We start from the raw sequence: 25,893 nt of genomic DNA on the forward strand, positions 1-25,893 counted from the left end.
ATTATCAAACAAATCGAGTGACAGCCCCCCCTCTTAGCCAGAATCATTTGAGTTATTGCATAAAATTATAAAATGTTGCTTTGCACATTTAACGTGTCTGTCTCCTTTTTGTTTTCCTATCCCCAGATCTATTATAAAGTTATTAAAGAAATTGAGCCAGGAGAAGAACTGCTGGTGTATATGAAGGAAGGTGCCTATTCTCTTGGGAACATGCCACCTAGTCTGGAAGGTGAGGCTCTTATTGTTCGATACCCCCAGTTGGGAGGTGCAGAGAGGTGCTAACAAAAGCACATCTTGTAAGAAGTTAAGCCTGTTGCCTGTTCTCTTATGTAACTGCAGCCTGTTTGGACGTTTTACAGTGAGACCTTTTCTCACTGGTTAGCTTGGTTGTCTTAGTCAGTGAAGTCTGAGCAAAACCCTTTTTTAACTGAAACCCAGGCCCAGCTACACGAATATATAATGTTAAGGAATGTTGTGGTTTTGAATACTATAGGTGGGTACAGGTGATCGTGGTGGTTTGTTCGCAGTAAATCTGAGCCAAACCATTATGAGACTTGCAAACCAGGCTGTGTCTTTGGATCACATGGCAAATGTGACCAGGGCAAAGTTGGAACAGCCATTGTGCTGTTATAATATGGATGGCTCCACAACATCACCTGACATTCAGCTGAACAGTTAGAGCAGGGATGTGCAAACTTTTTGGCCTGAGGGCCACATCGGGGTGCGAAACTGTATGGAGGGCCGGGTTTGGCCGGGCTGTGCATCCCCAAACAGTCTGGCCCCCACCCCCTATTCGCCCCCTCCCACTTCCCACCCCCTGACTGTCCCCCCTTAGAACCCCCCCTGCTCCTTGTCCCCTGACTGCACCCTCCTGGGACCCCTGCCCCAAGCTGCCCCCACCCCCGGATTCCACCCCCTATCCAACTCCCCATCCACCCCGACCCCTATCCACACCCCTGCCCCCGAGAGGCTCCCTGGGACTCCCACGCCCTATCCGACCCCTCCCCTACCCGTTCCCTGACACCTGACAGCCCCAGAACCTCCACCCCAACCAACTGCCCCCTGCTCCCTGTCCCCTGACACTCCCCCCCCGGGACCCCCTGCCCCTAACCACTCCTGTTCCCTGACTGCCCCCCTGGGACTCCCTACCCAGCCCCCCCACTGCTGCACGCGCCGCCCCCGCCCCCTTACCATGCTGCTCAGAGCAGAAGGAGTTCACAGCCCTGCTGTCCACATGGAGGCGGAGCTGCAGGGCAGGGGGAACAGCGGGGGAAGGGCCGGGGGTGAGCCTCCTGGGCCAGGAGCTCAGGGGCCGGGCAGGACAGGCCCGCGGGCCGGATGTGACCCATGGGCTGTAGTTTGCCCACCTCTGAGTTAGAGTGACAAGCTGCATGAATTGATCACAAATAAAGTTAATATCTTTATTGCTATGTTGCCCGGCAATGTGTGTCCTTCTTGGCAGCATATTGGAATGGCAGGTCAAGGTGCCTGGCACAAATGAGTGAGCAAATTGCTTAGAGGTATCTTGCACTGTGCATTGAGCAGAGCTAGGGGCTAAGCATTTTTATCTCACTCTTACATTAGCATAATCATTTCCCCCTAAATACATTAATACTAATTATTAAAGTTCAGTAACCACATAGGACATCTAAAGAACCATTACGCTTTTGCGGACGAGTGAGTGTTTCATAATAAATACAGCAAGGAACAGTGAGTGAGGACTCCTGGGTTCTGTTTCTGACTATGCCATGCACTCACTATGTGAAATTAAAGGTAACTTGCAAAGGGAAAAAACTGAGCTTATGTCCTTCCCCCTCCCCAGCTTCCCCGTTTTATGATGATTAAAGATGGACTGAAATGATTCTTCCAAATCAAAGGGAGAGTGAAGAGGGGTTTCTGCTTGTATTTCATTAGAAATAGAGGTCTTATCTCCAGGGGAACACTCTGTGACTATTGGAGAACTGGTGATATGATGATATCATGAAAACAAAGAGTGAAAATGGAGCAGCTTTTGAAAGGGGAAGGGAAATAGACTATTTACAACTTGGGCTTTGGTTTTAGAAGAATTTTTTAAAACTGGCTATTTATATAGGTGGCAAGAATATCAACGTTCTTTTTCTGAAGTCACTGGTGCTAGACCATGGTCAGAGACAGGATATACCTGGCCAGCTGGGCCTTTGGTCTGACCCAGTCTGACAGTTCCAAAGCTCCTATGTTTTGTTTTGTTTCATTAATACTTAAACACAGTAATCAACATTTTGGTAAGAGGATGTGTTCATTAAAGATTCAGTATCCCCCCTCCTTTCACTTAAAGTGACAGAGCTCACAATACAAGGGCTCTGAGGCATGGAAGTGGTCTCTCCACAAAAACAGGGAAGACCAGACATGCTATTTCTGGTATTGCTAAAGTAAAAACCTAAACCACCAAAAAGTAATTTGAAAATATAATCTTGTAAGCCTCCTTTAAAGAATCAAAAAAGAGCACAACCCACCTCTTTAAAAAATCCTTTGTAAGTCACATGTGACATCTGATGAAGTGAGCTGTGGCTCACGAAAGCTCATGCTCAAATAAATTGGTTAGTCTCTAAGGTGCCACAAGTACTCCTTTTCTTTTTACTGAAACTAAAGCTACTGTAGGTGTGCTAAGAACTAATATATTTTAATGTGCTCTTTGTTTGGCTCTAATTTGGTGACTATGAAAGTTAAAGACTAATATAAGAGGGGGGTTGAATGATCTCCAGTGAACAATTAGCTGAATTTAGTCCATCCTTTCTGTTTACACATTGACTGTGGGAATGGTTCATGATAGGTGCAAACTTGGTCATTATTATTTGATGACTGATTTATACAAATCTATCCCATCCTATGGGTTGCTCATGAGCTATTTGCCTATTCCTTTATCTAATCAATATTTGAAAACTAAGGTATTTTGGTTGGACATTCTGGTCACATGCTGGGTTTTGTTCCCTAACTGGTAGATTAATTTAACTCCTCGTTTCAGAATTCTAATGAAAATATTTAGGATTATAAATGTTAACTCCACTTTCTGTGAATATTCTGCAATATTTGTTTGATATTTGCTGTTTCATTGAGTGGTCCTACCAAAAACCTCTTTTGCTAAGGGTATTCTGAAAAAATGAATGAAAAAAGATGATACAAATGATACAAATTAACTGAAGCATTCAGGTTCATGTTTCTGAATAATTTTTTTCAGTATTCTCTCAGAAATACTAATGCTGTTTTTGAGAGCAAGACAGAGATATGAGTAGTTTCTTCCTCAAAATAATTGCATAAAAACTACATGTAGCCTTGACCATTTGTGTAAAAAAAAAAGTGGGGGGGGGCACAAAATCAGGAAGAAAACTCAAGCTGTTTTGTTTAATGTAGGATGATCTGTTTTGCTTCAGAGATATCATTTTTGTTTGTAATTGACATTTATTTGAACAAGCAAAAACACCTTGTTCCCTATAATACGCCATTGTTGTCATTATATAACATTTATCTGCCTCCTCCCAATAATGTGTCATGCTTTTGCCAGCTAATTGCTTTCAAACTGTAATAGCCCAACAGCCAATATTTGTCTTTTTAATACTTTTTCACCTTCAGTAATGATTTCCTCCCCCTGTCCCACTCCCTCCCTCCCCCAGTTTAAACTCTGAATTGCACAAGAAAGAAAATGCAAAAATGTTCCACACAAAGATAATTATCATAAAAATCTTTTATCCAAACCCCAGTCGAATGCAGTAGTCCCCTTATCACTGCAGGAATTTTGAGTAGGGCTCTTGAACTCCTTTGAGACTTGAGTCTGGTAGATTAGCATGTAGATGCCACATAATTGTGTTCCCCTTGGTTTCTCTGAAAGCTATTAGGCACTGATTTATTTTCCTGTTACATTCCTGCTTTGTCCTGCGTGTTACTGATGGAACTTAAGATAGATGCATGTAACCACAGACTTGACAAACAAGACATTGAGCCCTGGCAACAATTTGTTGTTGTTGGATTTTTCTTTTTCTTTTTGCTGAGATACTGAAGTAGGAACCTGTTGTTGAAGGGCACAGTTTTTATGTATTGTGCTTAAAGGGGGAAAAAAACCCTTAATGAACCCAAATACCATCAACTGGAGGTAGAGGGATGATCTAGTGATAAAGGCACAGCTCTGGGAGTCAGGAGATCTGAGTTTAGTTCTGAGCTTCCTCTGTGACTTGGGATCCACTCCTACAAGAGACTGAGACTAGCCTTTATCTGTGTTGCAGTTTCTTTCCCTGTAGCAATACACAAGGGTCTTGTGAGCTGAACTTGCTAATGTTTGTAACTATTTGTTTGCATGAAAATTAAGAACTCCAAATGCAAGAAGAGTATCTATTATGTGTCATTTTGGGGTGTTCAGTTAATCTATGTGCCAATCAATTTCTTCCCTCTAGAAATGTTTGACAGAGCTTATTTCTAAGGTTCCTAAGAATCGGATAGTAATGACAACTAGTGAGGACATTTTGAGGGTGTGGCTACCACAATCTCGGTCATCTTCGTGTCTCTCTCATATGTTTTGTTTTCTCAGTGTTCCACAGGAAGAAAATCCATTTCTCTTCATATTGTCCATCCTCCATGATCATGAAAAAGCTGTTGCTCTTGACAAGGGAAGAAGAAAGTTCTCATGAGTTTGCTCAAAATAGATACTTTTTTTCCCCCAAAAGATTTGAAGCATATCTGCACAGTATTTGTTGCACAAAAAGGGTACACAAAGCAAAACCAAAAAAATGGAGGTGGCTGAACTGAGTGAACTAGTCAAGCCACGTGGGGCCTTGTTTTTTCTGTCATTACTTAACAGAAGCCTTATTGGACCAATATTCAGCTGGTATCAATAGAGCTAGGCCAGTTTGTGGCAACTGAGGGTTGGCCAATAATGCACAACTTGCAGTGATTCTGACAATGGGCAAGACAGGAGCAATGGGGGAGGCAGAATTAGCCAAATAAGAAGAATTACCAGCTGTAACAAATGTGTTTCATAGATATGTGAATTATAATCTCTTTAGCTGTGCATCAAAGCAAAAGATGTGTTACTCTCCTTAATGGTTGCAAGGATTCTAAAGTAATATGCGTAGTGTTGTGATGTAGTGTGTGTGCATATGTGTGTACATGTGTTACTTACCTATATCTAGCTATCTAATGAAATATTCTCCCTTGAGAACAGGTGCCCTGGTGTTCCTGCTAAATCTGCCTATATCCATCTGCACATTTCATACCTAGAAACTGGTTCAGGGAAAATAAGAGCCAACCAAAATCACCACCTAAATCTTGAAGGCTTTTTGAAGTTTGAGGACATTCTTTGTTAAATTGTCTTGGTGAAGAAAAAAAAAACCCATTCACCTCCGCATTTCCTAGTTTGGGGTAAAAGATGAAGCACCAAAATGCATTGAGACATGGGATATTTTTGTCCTGTGTGGAATTAGGATGCACTGAGAATTTCATAAGAGATCAGGCTTTCCTGGGATTTCCTAACTAGGGAAGTTTAAAAAAAAAAAAAGTTCAGAGAAGCTATAGAGAAGCAGATGAACTTTTGATTAATTCTCCAGACCAGAGCTTTCCCCAGCTCACTAACTATTCAAGAAAGAAAGAAAGAGTAGATCAATAGGATGAGTTACTAAAGTAGATGATCTTGTTGCCAGAACAGTTCAAGATAACCAAGGGACCTCTATAGAGGAAGATCCTGTTATCATGCAGGTGGGAGGAGGGAGGGACTAGACAACTCAAACTGGTCCTGTATCATCACCTGATTCTCTGGAGTGCAAAGACAGAACAAAAATGGAGGCATTTTTGCCAGCAACAACAGCACTTTGCAGTACAACTTGCAATGTGGATTCGATGTTGAGATACAGGCACAGCACGGAATAATCATCTGCTGCAGGATGCAGTGAGATCAAGATTTAATTAATATATGACAGATGTGGAGTGTCTTGGTGAGGTGGCCCCATCAGCCTGTGCTGTTGACCGCATCGAAATGGCTGCAAAACAAGGTGTGCAGGCTGATCCTTGCAATATTGTAGTAACAGGCCCATCTGTCTGTCCCAGCACCTCCGGATGTATTATGCCTTGGATAAGGATAAGGAAAGGCTGTTCAGGTCGTGCACCAATCCTGCTGCCCAGCTCAGCTCTGTCCCAGAAGAGGCATAATTTAGCCAATAGATGTGTGCTGATGGTGTCTTAAATTTAGCCTGGAAACACCTTGTATCACATCATTCTGTCACATCACATATAATGTGACAATGTCATTTGCCCATTCATGATTTTATTTTATAAGAAACAATTTCTTGAAGATAGAATAAACACAACAAGTGCTGCAGCTTACACTGCCTTGTCAACCTTCTGTTACATCTGGGTAGCTTCTCTTGCTTCTGTTTCCAGCTCTCCCTCCCTGCTGACACAAAACATGTCACTTACATATTGGCTCAGTTCTCAAGATTTCTAATAAACATAGTTTCTTCCCCTAAAACTAGAAAAAGGGGCCCAATCCAGCTTCAACTGAGGCCCAGGGCACTTTGGCCATTGACGTCAACAGTGGCAGAAGAATCAGACCCATATTCTATTATCCATCTAAGCTACTTGAAAAGGGAGGAAAAAAAGGGAAATTTTCACCAATTTTCCCCCTTTTTTCAAAATTGGATCAAAAATTTTTGAATAAAAATTTCATTTTAGAAAATGTTAATTTGCTTCTCTTTGTGTGCCCACCTCTCATCGTCCATTCTTCTCATCTTCAGCAAGTCACTTCACCTCCCCATGTTTCATTTTCCTCCTGTGTCCAATGGGACTGGCACCACTGACCTCCCTCGCAGAGGTGCTGTGAGAGCAAATTGTTTAGTTAATATTTTAACATTATTTGATGTACAAAGTGCTGTGAGTGGTAATTATTATTTATTGTTGATATTGTTTAGTTTCATTAATTGGCACTAGGCAGTACGGAAAATTAGAGAGGAGAATTAATATTTTAATCACAAACAAGGAAGCACTAAAAGACCCTGGATCTGATTGTGACTTCACTTACGTTGGTGTAACGCTATTGACTCCAGAAGTGGTCCTCTTGATTTACACCAAACACACTTTTGGGCCTTGTAAAACAAAGACTAGGTGATGATATTTGGTGCAAAAGTTTGTGCTGGTTAGCACATGTACCTTATCGCATGGAAATCAGATAAAAAGTTTGTTACACATCTTAGAAACACCAGTGTAGGGCACACAGAGACTCATACACACAGGGGAGTCAGGGTATAGGAATGCTTCCCATCTTTTACCCGCTCATCTCCTTTCTTATACCACAGACGATCCAGGTCAGAGCTAACAATATTAGCCAAGATCATGAGGTTCACTATCAGCTCTATCCCTTTAAAAATAATATTTTTATTATGCCTTTTGAGTTAATGAGTCTTGCTACAGGCTTTAAATTTGCCGTAAAGCTCTTGAAGTGCGAGAATGAAACTTGAATTGCAAAGACAACTTTCAGAAATAGAGTGGGGAGTGAGAAAGGGGAGGGAGGGAATCCAGCATAAAGAGACTAACTGGTCATTCAAAAGCTTCTGTTTCAAGCTGACTGCTGGGTGGAGAAACCCGGATTGTCCCAACTCCCTCACAGAAGTCGTTCTCCTGGAAAATTTACAGCTCTGAGCTGATTGTTTGACTTGGCACTATGGTCAGGATGCTGCCTTGTAAACTTAATAATAGCTGCCCTCTTTTTAATTTGTTTGACCTTGACTACAATAATTTATTATGTGCATTAGGTCTTTTTTTAAAAAACAAAGAATTTGGCTCCTTTTTCTTCACTGCACGGTGCTCTGGTTTCGAACTCCTCCTGCTTCATAGTGCACTGTGGCTGCTACATAAGCTTAGAGGATTGGGGGGAAAGGGAATCCCTTGAAAAGTGTGTTCTCCAGGTTGCCTTAAAGCAGAGGAGCTTTTCCTAGCAGAAATATAATTATCATCTTTTTATAGGTTTATTTTTGAGACAAGAATCCTTCTGGTTTGCAAAGCTTTCCACCCCGCCTCTTGGCAGGCCCATTGAAGGAAACAGCCACAAAGTTATTTGTATTTTAAAAGCACTTAATTGCACAAATAAAAAAGACAGCCAAAACCCAACACTGTGGAAATCCAGTAACTCCTGTAGGTATCAGCTAAAAAGCCTCTTCTGAGCTGAGGACAAAAAGCAGACAGAGGAGTTCAAGCTGCTGGTGAAGACACTTTTCTGCAGCAAAGAGCATTCTAAAAGTCATGGTCTCTTCAGGTTGTATGACTTTTGTAATGACACCATTCATGCTCGATACTAACTGCACCAGCCCAGTGTATGGATGTGCATTCTGTACCTGCAGCGTGCAAACATGCTATGCTCAGATTATGTGCAATGGATGCCATTTTATTTGCAGGAGAAACAGCTGCTCAGAAGAATTGAAATTATTCGGGACTTTCTAATGCTGACGTTGAACTATTTTGTCTTCCTGTTTTCAGAAGAGCACACATTTCGTTGTGAGGACTGCGATGAGCTCTTCCAGTCGAAGCTGGACCTGCGGCGACACAAGAAATATGCCTGCAACTCTGTCAGCTCGCTGTATGAGACACTGAATGAGGAGCTCAAACAGGAAGGGTTAGGCGACGGGCAGGTCTATGAGTGCAAAGACTGTGAGAGAATGTTCCCCAGTAAATACAGGTATTGCTGAGACAGCAGGAACGTACCTAGCTAGTGGGATGTGGAAAGCTAGAAGGAATTATCCAAACACAAAATAGTATTTGGAAGTGCGTGAATCAAGGGGGAGCTGGAGGGCTCAGGGTTGGTATCTGATTGTGGTTTTTCAGCTGTAGGCCACCATTCTGAATATGGCTCCAACCAGGTGTTTTCAGAAAATCACTTGCAATCAGGCAGCTGGTTGGCAGCTCATGTTGAGTGAGTTGTGGTCTCAATTCATGCCCTAGGGTCCACTGTCATGATCCATTGACTATTTTCACACTGCCTTAGAAAATCCATCCTGCTAGTCGGCTCTGATTGTTGGCCATCTCAGCAGCAGGCATGGGGACTGAATTCCACCTCCCCCTTTTCAGGTCAAGACTGGTATGATTGTACTACCTCTCCCTCTATGCTAGTTCTGTGGACAAGCCGAAGTGATCAGTTCTGTCAACCCAGCATAAGGCCCATTTTAAAAAAAGATATCCATCAGGCCCCTTCCTTCACCATAGAAGTCAATGGGAAAAGGTTCTTTCCAATCAGTTCTGAAGTGAATGAGAAATAATTCATTGGAAAAAAAAATGAATGAAAAAACAGGGTATCTTCAATTTAGTATCTTCTCTTTAGTAGACATTAAAGTATGAGACAACTTCTAGCGCTTTATTATGAATTTTACCAATATATACCAATCCTAGAAGTTTAAATAATAAGATGGGTGAACCAGAGTGCCTCATATTAAATGAGGATATTTATATAATAGGCATCACAGAAACTTGGTGGAATGAGGATAATCAATGGGACACGGATTTAATACCAGGGTACAAAATATATGAGAAGGCAGAACAGGTCATGCTGGTGGGGGAGTGGCACTATATGTGAAAGAAAGCATAGAATCAAATGAAGTAAAAGTCTTAAATGAACTAAACTGTATCATAGAATCTCTATGGATAGTAATTTCATGCTCGAATAATTAGAATATAGCAGTAGGGACATATTACCAACCACCTGACCAGAATGGTGACAGTGACTGTGAAACGCTCAGGGAGATTAGAGAGGCTATTAAAATAAAAAACTCAGTTATAATGGGGGATTTAAACTATCCCCATATTGACTGGGTACATATCACCTCAGGATGGGAGGCAGAGATAAAGTTTCTTGGCACCTTAAATGACTGCTTCTTGGAACAGCTAGTCGTGGAACCCACAAAAGGAGAGGCAATCCTTGATTTAGTCCTAAGTGGAGCACAGGATCAGGTCCAAGAGGTGAATATAGCTGGACCGCTTGGTAATAGTGACCATAATATTATTAAATGTAACATCCCTGTGGTGGGGAAAACACCACAGCGGCCCAACACTGTAGCATTTAATTTGAGAAATGGGAACTACACAAAAATGAGGAAGTTAGTTAAACAGAAATTAAAAGGTACAGCACCAAAAGTCAAATCCCTGCAAGCTGCATGGAAACTTTTTAAAGACACCATAATAGAGGTTCAATTTAAATGTATACCCCAAATTAAAAAACATAGAAAGAGAACCAAAAAAGAGCCACCATGGCTAAACAACAAAGTAAGAGAAGCTGTGAGAGGCAAAAAGGCATCCTTTAAAAAGTGGAAGTTAAACCCTAATGAGGAAAATAGAAAGGCGCATAAACTCTGGCAAATGAAGTGTAAAAATATAATTAAGAAGGCCAAAAAAGAATTTGAAGAACAGCTAGCCAAAGACTCAAAAAGTAATAGCAAAAAAATTTTAAGTACATCAGAAGCATGAAGCCTGCTAAACAACCAGTGGGGCCACTGGACAATTGAGATGCTAAAGGAGCACTCAGGGGTGATAAGGCCATTGTGGAGAAACTAAATGAATTCTTTGCATCAGTCTTCACAGTTGAGGATGTGAGGGAGATTCCCAAACCTGAGACATACTTTTTAGGTGACAAATCTGAGGAACTGTCCCAGATTGAGGTGTCATTAGAGGACATTTTGGAACAAATTAAACAATAATAAGTCTCCAGGACCACAAGGTATTCACCCAAGAGTTCTGAAGGAACTCCAAAGTGAAATTGCAGGACTATTAACTCTCATCTGTAACCTACCATTTAAATCAGCTACTGTACTGAATGACTGGAGAATAGCTAATGTGATGCCAATTTTTAAAAAGGGCTCCAAAGGTGACCCTGGCAATTACAGGCTGGTAAACCTGACTTCAGTACCAGGCAAACTGGTTGACACTATAGTAAAGAACACAATTGTCAGACACATAAATGAACATAATTTGTTGGGGAAGAGTCAACGTGGTTTTGTAAAGGGAAATCATACCTCACCAATCTAGTAGAATTCTTTGAGAGGGGTCAACAAGCATGTGGACAAAGGGGATCCAGTGGATATAGTGTACTTAGATTTTCAGAAAGCCTTTGACAAGGTCCCTCACCAAAGGCTCTTAAGCAAAGTAAGCAGTCATGGGATAAGAGGGAAGGTCCTCGCATGAACTGGTAACTGGTTAAAAGATAGGAAACAAAGGGTAGGAATACATGGACAGTTTTCAGAATGGAGAGAGGCAAATAGTGGTGTCCTCCAGGGGTCTGTACTGGGACCGGTACTGTTCAACATATTCATAAATGATCTGGGAAAAGGGGTAAACAGTGAGGTGGAAAAATTTGTAGTTGACACAAAACTACTCAAGATAGTTAAGCCCCAAGCAGACTGTGAAGAGCTATGAAAAGGATCTCACAAAACTGGGTGACTGGGCAACAAAATGGCAGATGAAATTCAAGGTTGATAAATGCAAAGTAATGCACATTGGAAAACATAATCCCAACTATACATATAAAATGATGGGGTTTAAATTAGCTGTTACCACTCAAGAAAGAGATCTTGGAGTCACTGTGAATAGTTCTCTGAAAACATCCACTCAATGTGCAGCAGCAGTCAAAAAAACGAACAGAATGTTGGGAATCATTTAGAAAGAGATCTATAATAAGACAGAATATATCATATTGCCTCTATATAAATCTATGGTACGCCCACATCTTAAATACTGCATGCAGATGTGGTCGCCCCATCTCAAAAAAGATATATTGGAATTGGAAAAGGTTCAGAAAAGGGCAACAAAAATGATTTGTTGTATGGAATGGCTGCCATATGAAGAGAGATTAATAAGTCTTGGACTTTTCAGCTGGGAAAAGAGACGACTAAGGGGGATATGATGGAGGTCTATAATATCATGACTGGTGTTGAGAAGGAAGTGTTATTTACTCCTTCTCATAATACAAGAACTAGTGGTCACCAAATGAAATCAATAGGCAGCAGGATTAAAACAACCAAAAGGAAGTATTTTTTCACACAACACACAGTCAACCTGTGGAACTCCTTGCCAGAGGATGTTGTGAAGGCCAAGGCTATAACAGGATTCAAAAAAGAACTAGATAAATTCATGGAGGATCGGTTCATCAATGGCTATTAGCAAAGATGGGCAGGGATGGAGTCCATAGTCTCTGTTTGCCAGAAGCTTGGAACGGGCGACGGGATGGATCACTTGATGATTACCTGTTCTGTTCATTCCCTCTGGGGCACCTGGCATTGGCCACTGTTGGAAGGCAGGATACTGGGCTAGATGGACCTTTGTTCTGACCCAGTATGGACGTTCTTATGTACACTGAAGGTTTTAATGTAAATGTGTTAATTATGCCTATGTGTACATTAAACTCATCACCTTTTATGCTTAGGCTTTCAGTTACGATTTTCTTTTCCAAATATATAGTTCCATGCAGAGATTAAATTTAATGCCATTTCAGGAGGAAACTACCTATTCTTGTTTGGGCCCCAGTAAATCTGAACATTCCACTTTATTCCTAGAGAAGCCCTGCTAAGACAGCAGGATAAGTCCAGTCAGTATACCTAGTTTGCCTAATAATTTCTTGGAATTTAATATGGATCAAATCAAGAATATCACTAGAAAGCTGAAATTGAGCATTTAGGAGATGACTAAGTAAATAGATGTGCTAATCTCAGTAGATATTTTCCTGTAAATATTGTATTTAGTTGTCCATGTTTTCTCTAAATAAAATCATAAATGGCAATTAACCACAGGAAAATAATACAACTTCATGGTGAACATAGTTTCTTTATCAGAATGGATGATTATTCTTCATGATTAACAGGAAGTCAATTTATTAGTGTCTTTTTCATGAAGATTAACAATTAGAACTTGAAGGGAGAAGAGAGAATATCCCAGGGAGTAGTGAGATTTTAAACTGCTTTGGTTAGTCAGAAGTGGTTATCAGGCAGACGGAAATCTAGCCAAGCACTAGAGGTGTGCTGAAACAGCAACATACACAGTTGTCGTAACTTGTGAACCAGCAAATGCCATCAGGTCACAGATATTTGAATTCAAGTCATTTTTCAGTCCCATGAGTTTTTGGGCTGGGAATTTCACAAGAAACTAAGGAAATTAAATACCGAACTCCTGGGTTCCTAACGTCCTAAAACTCCTTTTGAAATCCCAGCCATAGGGGCTAACCCTGAGAGGAACGGGTCTGTGGAATTTAATAGACTGACAGAACATTTCTATTGGGTTTTTAAACCATCCCACAGAATTTAATATAAAATTGTATACCTCCTTTAAAATTCTATAGGGACAGTTTAACTACCAAGACGATTTCATTTTCTGTTAAATTTCAGTGTGTCTTACAGTTCTGTGGAATTTATCTATATGGCTGAGTATCTGCAACTCCCACTGATCTGTGCTTGAAGCCAACAGGAGTTGCAAATGTTCCTCCTTTCTCTGGATCATAGGGTTACAGGGTGAACAATTTGCAGCTTTTTTGGTACTCAAGTTGCTAATGGGGTAAATCTTCTTTACTACACTTTATGTTCATCCTCAGTAGAGGAATTTCTGCCCTTCCTACCGATCCCACCATCCATCACATTGGCTTCCCTTTACTGTCACCCCCTGGTTTACTGGCTCAGCAGGAGAGCTGCTTGCTGACACACACACTCAAGATGAAAAGGCAGAGAGAACACTTTGGCATGGGGGGAAATACAGCAGCTTTCTCTGAACAGCTCTCTCTGTAATGGCACTATTTCAGCAGCCACTTGGGTTTGCCATCATCATCCAGTTGGCAGAAGTTGAAAATCACCGAGTTAAGTAATAAAAGATGTCTGACATTTAAAAGTGAAATGTGTTTGCACCTTATCACATTTCTTTCAAATGTTGAGTCCCAGTGTTCTGGGAAGTTATGGGCTTTGTGCCCATGAAAGTGGCAACATGATAGGTTCAGCAGCAACAGCTAATATCTTGTCTTTCCTTGCCGGGATCCTGCTGGAGTCTCTGTCACTCGTGTTTTCCCTCATGGACCTTCAGGATTGGGGTCCATTTTCTCTCTTTTTCACATTAAATGGGAGAAAATTCATGAAACATAACAAACTTTGGAGGGCAGAATGGGCCCATTTTCAATGTGAAATTAAATGTCAAAAGAAAAAGGAAAAAAAGAAGAAAATTTCCCTAGACACATAATTGTTAATACGTTGTTCACTTTATTTTAAAAGGATTTTGAAGTCATGTTATGTGACAAGCACTGGGTTGACTAGTTAGGTGTGAAAAAAACAGTGCTTATTGACCTGTTTGTCTGTCACCATCTTTAATCTCCATGGTCTCTCTCAAACCTCCTTAGTACGGTGACCCTAAAGAACAGGATTACGGTAACTGTAGCTCTGTTGTCAGCAAGTGTCTTGTTCAGCCTGACCCTGAATTGGAACCAGCCGGGGACTACACTATTCATTGGCTCATTTATTGTGGCTGTATGCCTGAATTCTCTGCTCTCTTTCTTCCCTAGTTTGGAGCAGCACATGATAATCCACACTGAGGAGAGGGAGTACAAGTGTGACCAATGTCCAAAGGCTTTCAACTGGAAATCAAACCTGATTCGTCACCAGATGTCACATGACAGTGGCAAACGATTTGAATGTGAAAACTGTGTGAAGGTACGGTTCAGGGCATGATGCAGCGTGGGTTCACAGCGTCATCCAGGAAAAGGCCTGGTGAGCTGGAGAAATGACTCAGCGGAAATAATCAAACGCAGTGTCAATCGGCATGGTTTTACTTTCTTGAGGAATGACAATTGTAACCATAATTCAGAATAAGGTAACATGAGTAACAGGAAGCAAAGAAAAGACTCCTCAGCCTGGGGTTTAACCCAGTCCTGTAAACTTGGATGTGGAACCCAATCTACCTGCAAGCAACCATTCTCATAGCCTTTTCCCAAGCATTGCAAGGTTCTTTAGATTTCAGGTGAGCACTGTGAAGCATGTGTGTTGTCAGGCAGATAGATTTAGCTATTCAGAAGCAAAACTTTATGTATGAAATTGGATACACCATAGACTGCATAGAGGGTGAGATGAGTTGGGTGCCAACCGGTGAACATGATACAAGTCAGCACTAATTGTATGTTATCTCTTCGCAGTGCAAGGTGAAAATCCTGCACTGCTGATCTCAGAACCTGTTATCCCAAGAACACTTACGATAAACAACAATAGTCAGCCAACCCTCCCTCCTCTGCCACAGCCAGGTTTGTTTCTGTCCCCTAAAAGCATTTTCTCTTTTCTCACTTTCTCAGGTGTTTACTGACCCCAGCAACCTCCAGCGGCACATCCGTTCCCAGCACGTTGGCGCGCGAGCCCATGCCTGCCCGGACTGTGGCAAAACCTTTGCCACCTCGTCTGGCCTCAAACAACACAAGCACATTCACAGTACTGTCAAACCTTTCATATGTAAGTTGTCACGGCCATCACACAATCCTGGCTTTCGCTATAATTGTACATATCCTAAGGGGGGCCCCAGCACTGGCTGTACCTCTTTGAGCAGCCGCTGTAATTTTATAGGTCAGAGCACAAGATGAAATTCCGCAGAGATTTTTTTTTTTTTTTTTTGCATGCTCCTTGTTTTTTCAGTAAACATTCATGGCAGTTTTTGACTTTCTTGACAAGTTAAAAGCTGAGTCTCTCAGCAGGCCCAGTGATGCCATTTTCTCATATCTTTTCTTTCTCTCTCTTTTTCTAATGGTCCTGTTGGTGACAAAAATAAACAGCCTGATAGAAATTTGTTTCTGGGGGGCTTCAAATCATACAATCAGGGTGAAGAATTTGGAAAAGCAGCATACAAGAAAGAAGGAACTTTTAAAAAGCATTTTTTTCTTCTTTATTCCCGAGGACTTTAATCTAGACAATACTCTCCAACTATTTAAATTGCAAATTAGCTACATCCTTGTAGTATTCAGGAGGGCGTTTCCAAAGGGATCATTTACCCTGGGAATGCCTGAAAGATCCTCATCTTATTTCTTGTTGCCTTTGGGTTTGTTTTTTTTAATCTCTGTAGTGCCCCTTGCATCTTAGTAGCTGTGCAGGAAGGCGTATTCTACATCACCAGAAATGTGCACGGCGTGCTCTGGTGGCTACCACTCACCATCTCACAAAAAAAGGTGGCCGTGTAGTTAAAGCACAAAACAGGATCTCTGTTCAGTTCCTGGCTTTGAGGCTGAGGCCAGATGTTCCACCATGCAAGCCACTGAACTTGTCTGTGCTTCCATATCCCCAAACGGGAACAGTGCACAATGGTAGGTGTGAGGCGAAATTCATTAATGTGCATTGAGCTCATTAGATGGGCGTCAGTGGGGAAATACAAAATACTGTTATTACTCATTTGGCTGACTAGAGAGATGATGATATGATCTTTCACTTAGCATCTCATGCCAACTGGCACATGAAAGAAAGAGAGAGAGAGAGAGAGAGAATTTGAATCTCGTAATATTTCTACATTGAAATGAACTGTTTCTTCTAACAACCGACTCACTCTTCTTACCAAAGCAATTATCGGTAAAGTGTTCTCCTCATCCATATCAAGGTTTGAAATAACTTGAGAACAAGTCTGCCCAGTTCATGTGTGACAAGTGTTAATATTGAATCTGTTAACAACTGGGTAAAAGCTAACAAATGATGGGGCTCTGTGGGTGTGCTGACTATGCTTATGGAACCTGGGGGCCAGGGTCCCCTGCAAAACTTTTTCTTTCTGTTTAATAGAAAGTGTTTGCAGTCTTGTACCTGGATAATAAAGAAAGTCGGTTTTAGAGTAACAGCCGTGTTAGTCTGTATTCGCAAAAAGAAAAGGAGGACTTGTGGCACCTTAGAGACTAACCAATTTATTTGAGCATAAGCTTTCGTGAGCATCCGATGAAGTGAGCTGTAGCTCACGAAAGCTTATGCTCAAATAAATTGGTTAATCTCTAAGGTGCCACAAGTACTCCTTTTCTTTTTGCAAAGTTGGTTTTGACGCTTTTATAACTATAAAATCCAGAACAGCAAGTGAGAAGATTCTGCGTGGATTTCCAAAATCATTACACAACTGGGCTTTTAAACAAGTATTTTTAGGCCCTGCTTGCCTTGGAATGATGAAATAAACTCTGGTATCTTTAGCAGCACAAAGATGCCTGTTTGCATAACTATGAGGGTGTTGCAGGGACTCTTTAGGGCATGGAAGAATGGAAAAAACAATCCTCTTCTTTGGACAAACTTGCTTTGAATATTACCCTTCATCTTTCCATAAGTTTTTTCTGCACGAGATTATTATACTTTGCTTGTTTATTTGCATTATTAAAGACATTTACCATAGGGATAATGCTAACCCGCAAACCCAATGGTCAGCCAACAAATGTTTACAAAAATTGCATTCTGTTCTGATGTAATTTTCTAAAGTAGATTAGCTATTTATTATGAATTGTTATGTCTCTTCCAAACCACAATATAACATCTTTTGGCACATGCTAAAGGAGACATAGTTAAAATTAGAAGGGGGGTAATTTTCCACTGGAAAGAAAAATATACAAACATCTTTTCAGTAAATCCAAAAATGTGACATTTCTCCAAAAATTATTAGTAATTTGAGAGGGAGTTATAAATTCACACACATGGAAACACTTGTTTTTACACAGACTCATATACACACTCTCTTAAATACATACAAACATTCTCAGAGGCCTACAGATGCTCTCCTTGCAAACACGCAAGCATGCAGGGAGAAACACTCCTGCCCACTAGAACTAAAAGAGTCCAAGAGATGCGACTGTCAAAGCCAGGAAATTCAGAGTTAAGGACGGATGCTCTATCCTTACCTTGGCCTACCGATTGCAGCATATTGACTTCATTGTTCTGAGGCTGCCCAATGACAGGCATGTCTCTTGGGCTCAGTAACAATGAGAGTCAGTGGCAGCTGCTGAAACACAGAGGAAGTTCCTGTAACTTCTGTGTTTTTCAGACTCTGACAGATCCCTATGTACAAATTCTGGTGTAAATAAAACACACCCATAATCACTTTCACTTGCCCTGAGTGAAAATAGTTTGGGATTCATTTCTCTTTGCACCTTTTTAAAAATAATAATAAAAAACAAGGAAATAGTTAAAAAAAAATAAAGCAAAGCAACAACCAACCAACCCAAAATCCTTCTTTGAAAATCTTCGTTGAAGAATGTATAGAAAAATCATCACACTATATACACAAGCACAAACTGCCACAGTTCAAGGTGCAAATACTGGAAATTAGGTATGGACTGAACAATTTTGATAAAATGATCATTTGGCCTTTTAACCTCTTTTGATATTAAAAAAAAAATTGATTGCTATTTGTCCTTTCAGTTCTGCACTGCCTCTGCACTTCTGAGTTGCATCCAGAGCCAGAAGCATGAGAGCTGAAATACCATGAGGAAAGACAGTTCTTGTAGTAACACCACCACAAGGAGAACTAGTCTGCTCTTGTGAGATCCTTCTGCCTTTTTGGGTGCTCATGTGTACTGAATTGCCAAACTGGTGAAATTTCACTGATCATGACTTGAAATCTCAGTAGAACTGGCTTCCTCATCAGCTTTCCAAGGATGCTTGGATTTGTCTGGGTTGGAAATATTCTTAGAACAGCTTCTCTTGCTGTGTTTTGATACTTCCATTCAAGTACTGATGTGGATAATAAATTATAGCAAAGGTATCACTTTTAACCCAGGTGTAAAGGCCTCTACCACAGAAAGAAGTATTGTCTCATCCTTAAGGCACAGGACTGGGTGTCAGGAGATCCAGATTCTATTCTTGCTTGGCTACTAACTTGTGTAATTCACTTAACCTTGTTCTGCCTCAGTTTCTCTCTTTGTAAAATGGTGATAACAACTCTCTTGTAAAGTCAGTGAAAGCCTTAATTCATTAACAGGTGAAATTTATCCCTGTGCTAGGGGCCAGCTGAAAGCCTTTGCACCACTTATGTCCTGTATATGTGAATGGTGGATAAGACTTGTGGTGGTAATCTGCACAGGGGGTGAATTTCACCTTCATGCTTACAAGGTACTTTTGAGGTGCTCAGGTAGAAGGTGAAGTAGAAGTGCTAGGCAGTAATATTATGAAGTGCAGAAGGGACATTTGAAAAAGTTAAATTTCTTTGGACTTGTGAAACAGTTTGGGTTGGGTTTAATTTCTGTTTCTTCATAATCACCGCTATAGTCCTTCCTTGTACAAGTTGTAGCAAGTCACATTCTGAAAGCCTCGTATTAGAAGTCTATATGGAAAATGCTGACAGAGCATTAACTCTGTCACTGCTAGGGTGCCCCTATTAATTTAACAAACACAAGATCTCGCCTCATTCCTCGCTGAAGCTGAGCCCTGGTTTGAGGAATATTTATAGAACATCCCCGTGGAGCGGTAACTTACTATTAATGGCATTTTAAAAAAATGATCGACTTGATTAAATGAGGCAAAGTTCTTCTCCCTTCAGCCTTGAATACTTCCTGCCATGCCAGACTACAAGGAAAGCAAACTAGCTAATATAAATAGATATTATGATTAAAGTGCACGATTATCTTTATTTAAAATAATAATAAAAAAAATCCTTGAGCTAGAATAGCACATTACATCAGGGTTTCTGAAGATTTGCAGGGGCAAAGCTGCAAGTTGAGAGATTTGCATCCCCTGGAACTTTTTCACGGGGAAATTTGTTGGTTATTATTTGTATTACAGTAACTCTTCCACGTTTCAGCCACAATCAGGAGCCTGTTGTGCTGGGAGCTGTACAAAGACACAGTAAGAGACAGACCTTGCCCCCTGAGGTTTATATTCTAAATAGACAAGGCAGACAAAAGTAGAATTATTATCCCCATTTTATAAATGGGAAGCTGAAGCTCAAGGATATTAAGTGATTGGCTTAAGGTCATGCAGAGAGTCTGTGGTCGAGCCGGTAGCTGAAGGCAGATCTGACAGACCAGTGGCTTACCCGCAAGCCCGCTCCTCCTCATTTGTTTAACTCTACGGGAAAAGAGGGGTTAGGTGAAGAGGGGGAGCTGCTCATCCCAGGATCGAAGCAATTTCATATTAATTTCATATTGGTTTTGGTTTTGGTTTCTGTTGATGCTTTAGGTGAGGTCTGCCACAAATCCTACACGCAGTTCTCCAACCTCTGCCGCCACAAGCGGATGCACGCGGACTGTCGCACCCAGATCAAATGCAAGGACTGCGGCCAGATGTTTAGCACTACCTCCTCTCTCAACAAGCACCGGCGCTTCTGCGAGGGCAAGAACCATTACAACCCAGGGGGGATTTTTGCCCCTGGCCTACCTTTAACGCCCACCTCCCTGATGGACAAAGCTAAACCCTCACCCAACCTCAACCATGCCAGCCTGGGATTCAATGATTATTTTCCATCCCGACCTCACCCAGGGGGTATTCCATTCTCGCCTGCTCCCCCAGCATTTCCTGCCCTTACTCCAGGATTCCCAGGGATTTTTCCTCCCTCTCTATACCCCAGGCCCCCTTTGTTGCCTCCCACCCCGCTGCTTAAGAGTCCCCTCAACCACACCCAAGACGCAAAGCTTCCAAGCCCCCTGGGGAACCCGGCACTGCCTCTGATTTCTGCAGTGAGCAACAGCAACCAGCCCATCTCAGGGGAGGAGAAATTTGAAAGCAGCTTGGAAAACTCCTACTTGGACAAGCTAAAAGCCAGGAACAGCGACATGTCTGATGGGAGCGACTTCGAGGATGTCAACACGACCACAGGCACAGACCTTGATACCACCACGGGCACTGGCTCTGACCTGGAGAGCGATGCAGAGAGCGACAGGGACAAAATGAAAGACAAAAGCAAACAGACTGAGAACAAGCCAGATTTTGTCAGCAGTTCTGTGTCCACCAGTTCCACCAACAATGTGAACGAGCTCCCCCTTTTCTATTCTCAGCACTCCTTCTTCCCTCCCCCGGAAGAGCAGCTGCTCCCCACGACGGGGGCAGCCAATGACTCCATAAAAGCGATTGCCTCCATTGCAGAGAAGTATTTCGGCCCTGGCTTTATGGGGATGCAGGAGAAGAAGATAGGTTCCCTCCCATATCACTCCATGTTCCCATTTCAGTTCCTCCCCAATTTTCCCCATTCACTGTATCCTTTTACGGACCGGACCCTCAATCACAACTTGCTGGTCAAGGCAGAACCAAAGTCACCCAGGGACCTTCACAAAGTGGGTAGCACCAGCTCAGAATCGCCCTTTGATCTCACCACAAAACCAAAAGAGATTAAGCCAATCTTGCCACCACCCAAGGTCTTGCCGGCCCCATCTTCTGGGGAGGAACAGCCACTGGATCTAAGCATCGGCAACCGCATCCGAGCCAGTCAGAACGGAGGGAGGGAGCCCCGAAAAAACCACATCTATGGGGAAAGGAAACTAATGGCCAGTGAAGTACTACCCAAGATTTCTCAGTCTCAGCTCTCTCAGCAGCCATCCCTGCATTATGCTAAGCCATCACCCTTTTTCATGGACCCCATATACAGGTATTAACATACCCTGCCTTAATCATTTCTTCCAACAGGCCCATTTCAAAAGTGGGGTTCATGACGTAAGGCAGATCATGATGTGGGGGGTGGGTGGAAAGAAGAGAAGAATGATTCAGTAAAATCATGCTGCATTTGATTGTTCTTGCCCTCTTTTGTTAAAGCAGTTAGAGATTTGTGAATGAAAAGGGCTGTATAACTGAAAAGAATAATCATTGATGTTATCCAGAGGCATACATTTATGTAGGGAAAGGGCCATATTCCTATTTCAACAAGAAGGAGCATAGCCCATTTAAGAAACCTAGCCAACACTAAGATGGCATCTCATGTTGGGTGAATTCCAAAGAGTTTGATTCACATAAGAATGCAACAGTTCTGAAGTATGTCAGAACCCTTACTCTAGTGAGTTGAGAATGACTCTGAGAGTCAGGAGGCATAGGTTGTATTCCCAGTTCTGCCACTGACCTCTTTTATGGCCTTTGGCAAGTCCCTTCACCTTGTTTATTTTTTATATTTATTCTGTCTGTAGAAATGGGGATAATGATTTATACTCACCTTTCCAAAGTACTTTGAGATCTACAGGTCACAAGTACTATGTAAATGCTAAGTGCCGCATTATTATTATCCAAAACTCTCTTGTCTGCAAATCTTGCAAGCATGTCTTCCTTACAAGGTTTCACGTGCTTCCTGGTTTCAGCCAATGAGGAAAGCCTTATTCATGGTGTTTCGCTCCTGGTACTAGCTGAACCCAGGGAGCATGTGAAAGCTTAGTAGAAAAAAATAACCAACCTGGTTTTTGAGCCTCCAGAAAGAGCGAGTTTGGGTTCCAACTTACAGTGAAGGTTTGAGTCCTTTCATTTTAGAGCCCGTTAAAAATTTTTATAACACTAAAAACCCATAGAGACTCCAGTTACAAAAAATGGGCACCATTAACACTCTGTGTTTCCCACCCCAGTGCCAGCAATATCCTGGGTGTCTTCTTGCTGTACCATGGTACCACAATCACGGCGGAGTGGCAAATGTTAATTTTTAGCACCTGCAGTAAGTTGGTGCATCAGATTTGTGATCCATGCACCAAATCAGGCACTTACAGTTAAAATGGGTATTGGGGCCACCTGAGTGTCCATTTCAGTATGCAAATGCTGGATTTGAGCTTCCAGCTTCCATTTTCCAGATTGGCTCCACAGGTTTAGTGGTTTGTCTTTGTATTGCTTCCTGCATGGAAATTGGAGCATCCAATACATGGCTCTGTACCTGCACTGGTCCTCCAAGAAGAGGTGGTGAGGAAAACTGAGTCTAGTTCTAGCCCAGTCTCCGAACGTTATTGGGCACACTCTTAGAGTTGGAGTTTGGCAATCCTTTTAATGGAAGGAATTCAAAGTTCTGCTGGCATGTGGGTCCCAGAGCACTTTGTCCATGTCCTCAGGGAGGTGCACACAGTAATTGAAGGGTAGCCCAGGAAAACACCTGCTATGCACTGCCTTGCTACTATTGCATGGCTGATAAGTGTGGGAAAAATGATGTCAATGTCTAACTAGGCCAAAGAGCTGTCAGCTAAGATGAGGATTAGTGAGCCCTCATTGCTTTGCTGTTAAGAAAGCCCCAGTCTCTTTGCCAGCACTTTCAGGGCTGATTCTGCGTTGCTTACTTACATGCTTACTTTCTGGGGTGGAAAGAAGGCTACTCCACGACCTGGGACATATAATATGTTCTGTCTGGCACCTATCATGATCATCCTCCTCCAGAAAAATAAGTGATGATGTAAATAGTCCAGTGTTTATTTTTGTAAAAATATGTCTGGACAATAAATAAAGTGGATTGGGTAGGATCTGAGAATCAGTTTAGGATTCCACTACCTCTGGGTATTCTCAGAAGGAATGCTAAAATAACAAAGATTGAAAAAAGCACTTGCCAGTTAAAATAGCAGTCTCGGGAAAACCGCAAAGGACCAGAAGACAGGCGTAAGTGAAGGATGAGGGTGTCATTTGCTGCATTCCATGGGATGCAAATAGTTTTAGTAAGATATTAAAATAGAAAGTCAGTGGTGGAGTCACTTGCAAATCAGACTTCTAATGTAATGAGCTAAATAGCAAAGCTTCCAAGTCCTAGCTTGAAAAAATATGGAAATATTTTGGTTCTAAACTTTATCAGACTCTCTCACATCATTTGGCTCCTCTGCCCCTCCCGCCCTCCCCCCAAAGTCCTTGACATTTTCTCTTGGTGATATAATTTAATGCAGCCAGACAGCCTGAAATCAGTGCAATTTTCAACTCAGCCTTGTTAAGGTAATGTTCTCAGGCACTGGGCTGAAAAGATCAGCTTAATCCTTTAGTCACTGTGGAATTTGGCTCTGACAGGGAGATCTGCCCTTTACTGTGCTCAGTGCTTGGCATCGGAAGGTGCCAGAACTGAGCAGAACGTGGTGATATTGCTTCACCCAGGGCCTCATGTGAATGGTTTTTTCCATTTTTTTGATAGTGGTTGGGTTGTTTCATGGGAAACTTCTAGGCAGCTCGAGAAGGTACTTCCCCCAATTAATACATCGTGGCTAATTTCAGCCCTTCATGGAGGAAGGAAGGCTGAGTTGGCTGCACCATTATTAGCTGCAGTTTAATATATCTGCCATTTTACACTGGATCAGTTGAAATTTACTTCTACAATTTGTCTTTTTTAATCAAAAATGACTTAGTTCATGATTTTTATGTCCAAATCGCTAAAAAATAAATCATTATAATTGGGACTAAGTTTCAGATCCTCTTTTTTCTTTTCCTCTAGAAAGAGTAGCTTCAAATTAAATTAATACACCAAACAGCACTGTGCAAGAACTTTGCCCCTCATTTGGATTAAACTCTGTTGGCTATTTAAACTATGTACCAAGCGGCTGAGATGTAACGCCAGATTCTGTTTTCATTTACACTGGAGAAATGTAATTAAGGTCACTATGATAATGCTGGATATTCACTGGTGTAACGGCGATAGAATCTAGTCCAAGGTTTGAAAGATGCAGTTCCATTCCTAGGAGTTATTTTCCATAACATTATTACCCCAGCAAATGGGCTAGTTCACACTTTTGCTGGATGACTTCACCGCGTGGTTTCACTACAAATCTATGATGCCATGACATTAAGGCCAATGTTTTGAAAAATAGGAGCCAAAATAGGAGCCAAAAGTTAGGCTCCTAAATCCATATTTAGGTGTTTAAACCTGAGATTTTCAAAATAGCCTAAGTGACTTCACTGGGGTTTTGCTCCTAAGTCACTTGGGCATTTTAGAAAACCCAACTCTTAGGAGCCTAAATGTAGATTTAGGGCTTGCTTACATGGGGAAGAAGCCCACAGTAGCTAGTGCAAGTGGGCATCAGCTACTCTGCATTAACTCCCTGTGTGAATGCTCTTATTATGCACTAAGCCCTGGTCTACACTAGGACTTTAGGTTGAATTTAGCAGCGTTAAATCGATGTAAACCTGCACCCGTCCACCCAATGAAACCCTTTTTTTCGACTTATAGGGCTCTTAAAATCGATTTCCTTACTCCAGCCCTGACAAGTGGATTAGCGCTTAAATCGGCCTTGCCAGGTCGAATTTGGGGTACTGTGGACACAATTCGACGGTATTGGCCTCCGGGAGCTATTCCAGAGTGCTCCAGTGACCGCTCTGAACAGCACTCTCAACTCAGTTGCACTGGCCAGGTAGACAGGAAAAGAACCGCGAACTTTTGAATCTCATTTCCGGAGACTGCGGGAACTGTGGGATAGCTACCCACAGTGCAACACTCCGGAAGTCGACGCTTGCCTCGGTACTGTGGAAGCATTCCGCCGAGTTAATGCACTTAGAGCATTTTCTGTGGGGACACACACACTCGAATAGATAAAAACGATTTCTAAAAAAACGACTTCTATAAATTCGACCTAATTTCGTAGTGTAGACATACCCTTAAAGAGCGTCTTTGTGTGCATCAACTTAATGCACTTTGGAAGTGTGTTAAGCTAAACTGCCTGAGGTCAGTCTCAGTGAGCATTAAGACTGTCCACACAGGGCTTTAATGCTAAGAAGCTAGTGCTCTTTAAATTCACACCCTAGCTCCCTGCACACTAACTTCCCTGTGTAGATATACCCTTCGGAGCCAAAGTTTCAGCTCATAGTTTTGAAAATTTTGGTCACAGGCATTTACCAAACAAAGCCAATTGCAATGTATACCTAAGCTTTGAGAGAGAAGAAATAAATACAAAACACCTAATTATTTCAGCTGGATTTTAGCACACTTTAGGGCTGCAGAATCAGGCCCAGCATGAACCATAAGATGAAGACAAACTGGGGCACAGGTCTTTCCTTTCTATGGCTGCCACAAACTCAGTAGCTTTTCTGT

At 41.8% G+C, this 25,893-nt stretch overlaps 1 protein-coding gene across 5 annotated transcripts in view; it reads left to right on the forward strand.

Annotated features, from left to right (window-relative positions):
* PRDM16 (PR/SET domain 16) overlaps window positions 1-25,893 on the forward strand; it is a 440,044-nt gene that overhangs the window by 382,158 nt on the left and 31,993 nt on the right. For all 5 annotated transcript variants that reach the window (XM_048824857.2, XM_048824858.2, XM_048824859.2 and 2 more), the window contains 5 exons: window positions 127-229; window positions 8,488-8,686; window positions 14,525-14,672; window positions 15,305-15,458; window positions 20,127-21,528. In XM_048824857.2, coding sequence (XP_048680814.1) covers window positions 127-229; window positions 8,488-8,686; window positions 14,525-14,672; window positions 15,305-15,458; window positions 20,127-21,528 — 2,006 coding nt within the window. The remainder of the gene's footprint in view (window positions 1-126; window positions 230-8,487; window positions 8,687-14,524; window positions 14,673-15,304; window positions 15,459-20,126; window positions 21,529-25,893) is intronic.

This window comes from Caretta caretta, chromosome 18, assembly GCF_965140235.1.
Source record: "Caretta caretta isolate rCarCar2 chromosome 18, rCarCar1.hap1, whole genome shotgun sequence".
In the NCBI taxonomy this organism is placed as follows: Eukaryota; Metazoa; Chordata; order Testudines; family Cheloniidae; genus Caretta; species Caretta caretta.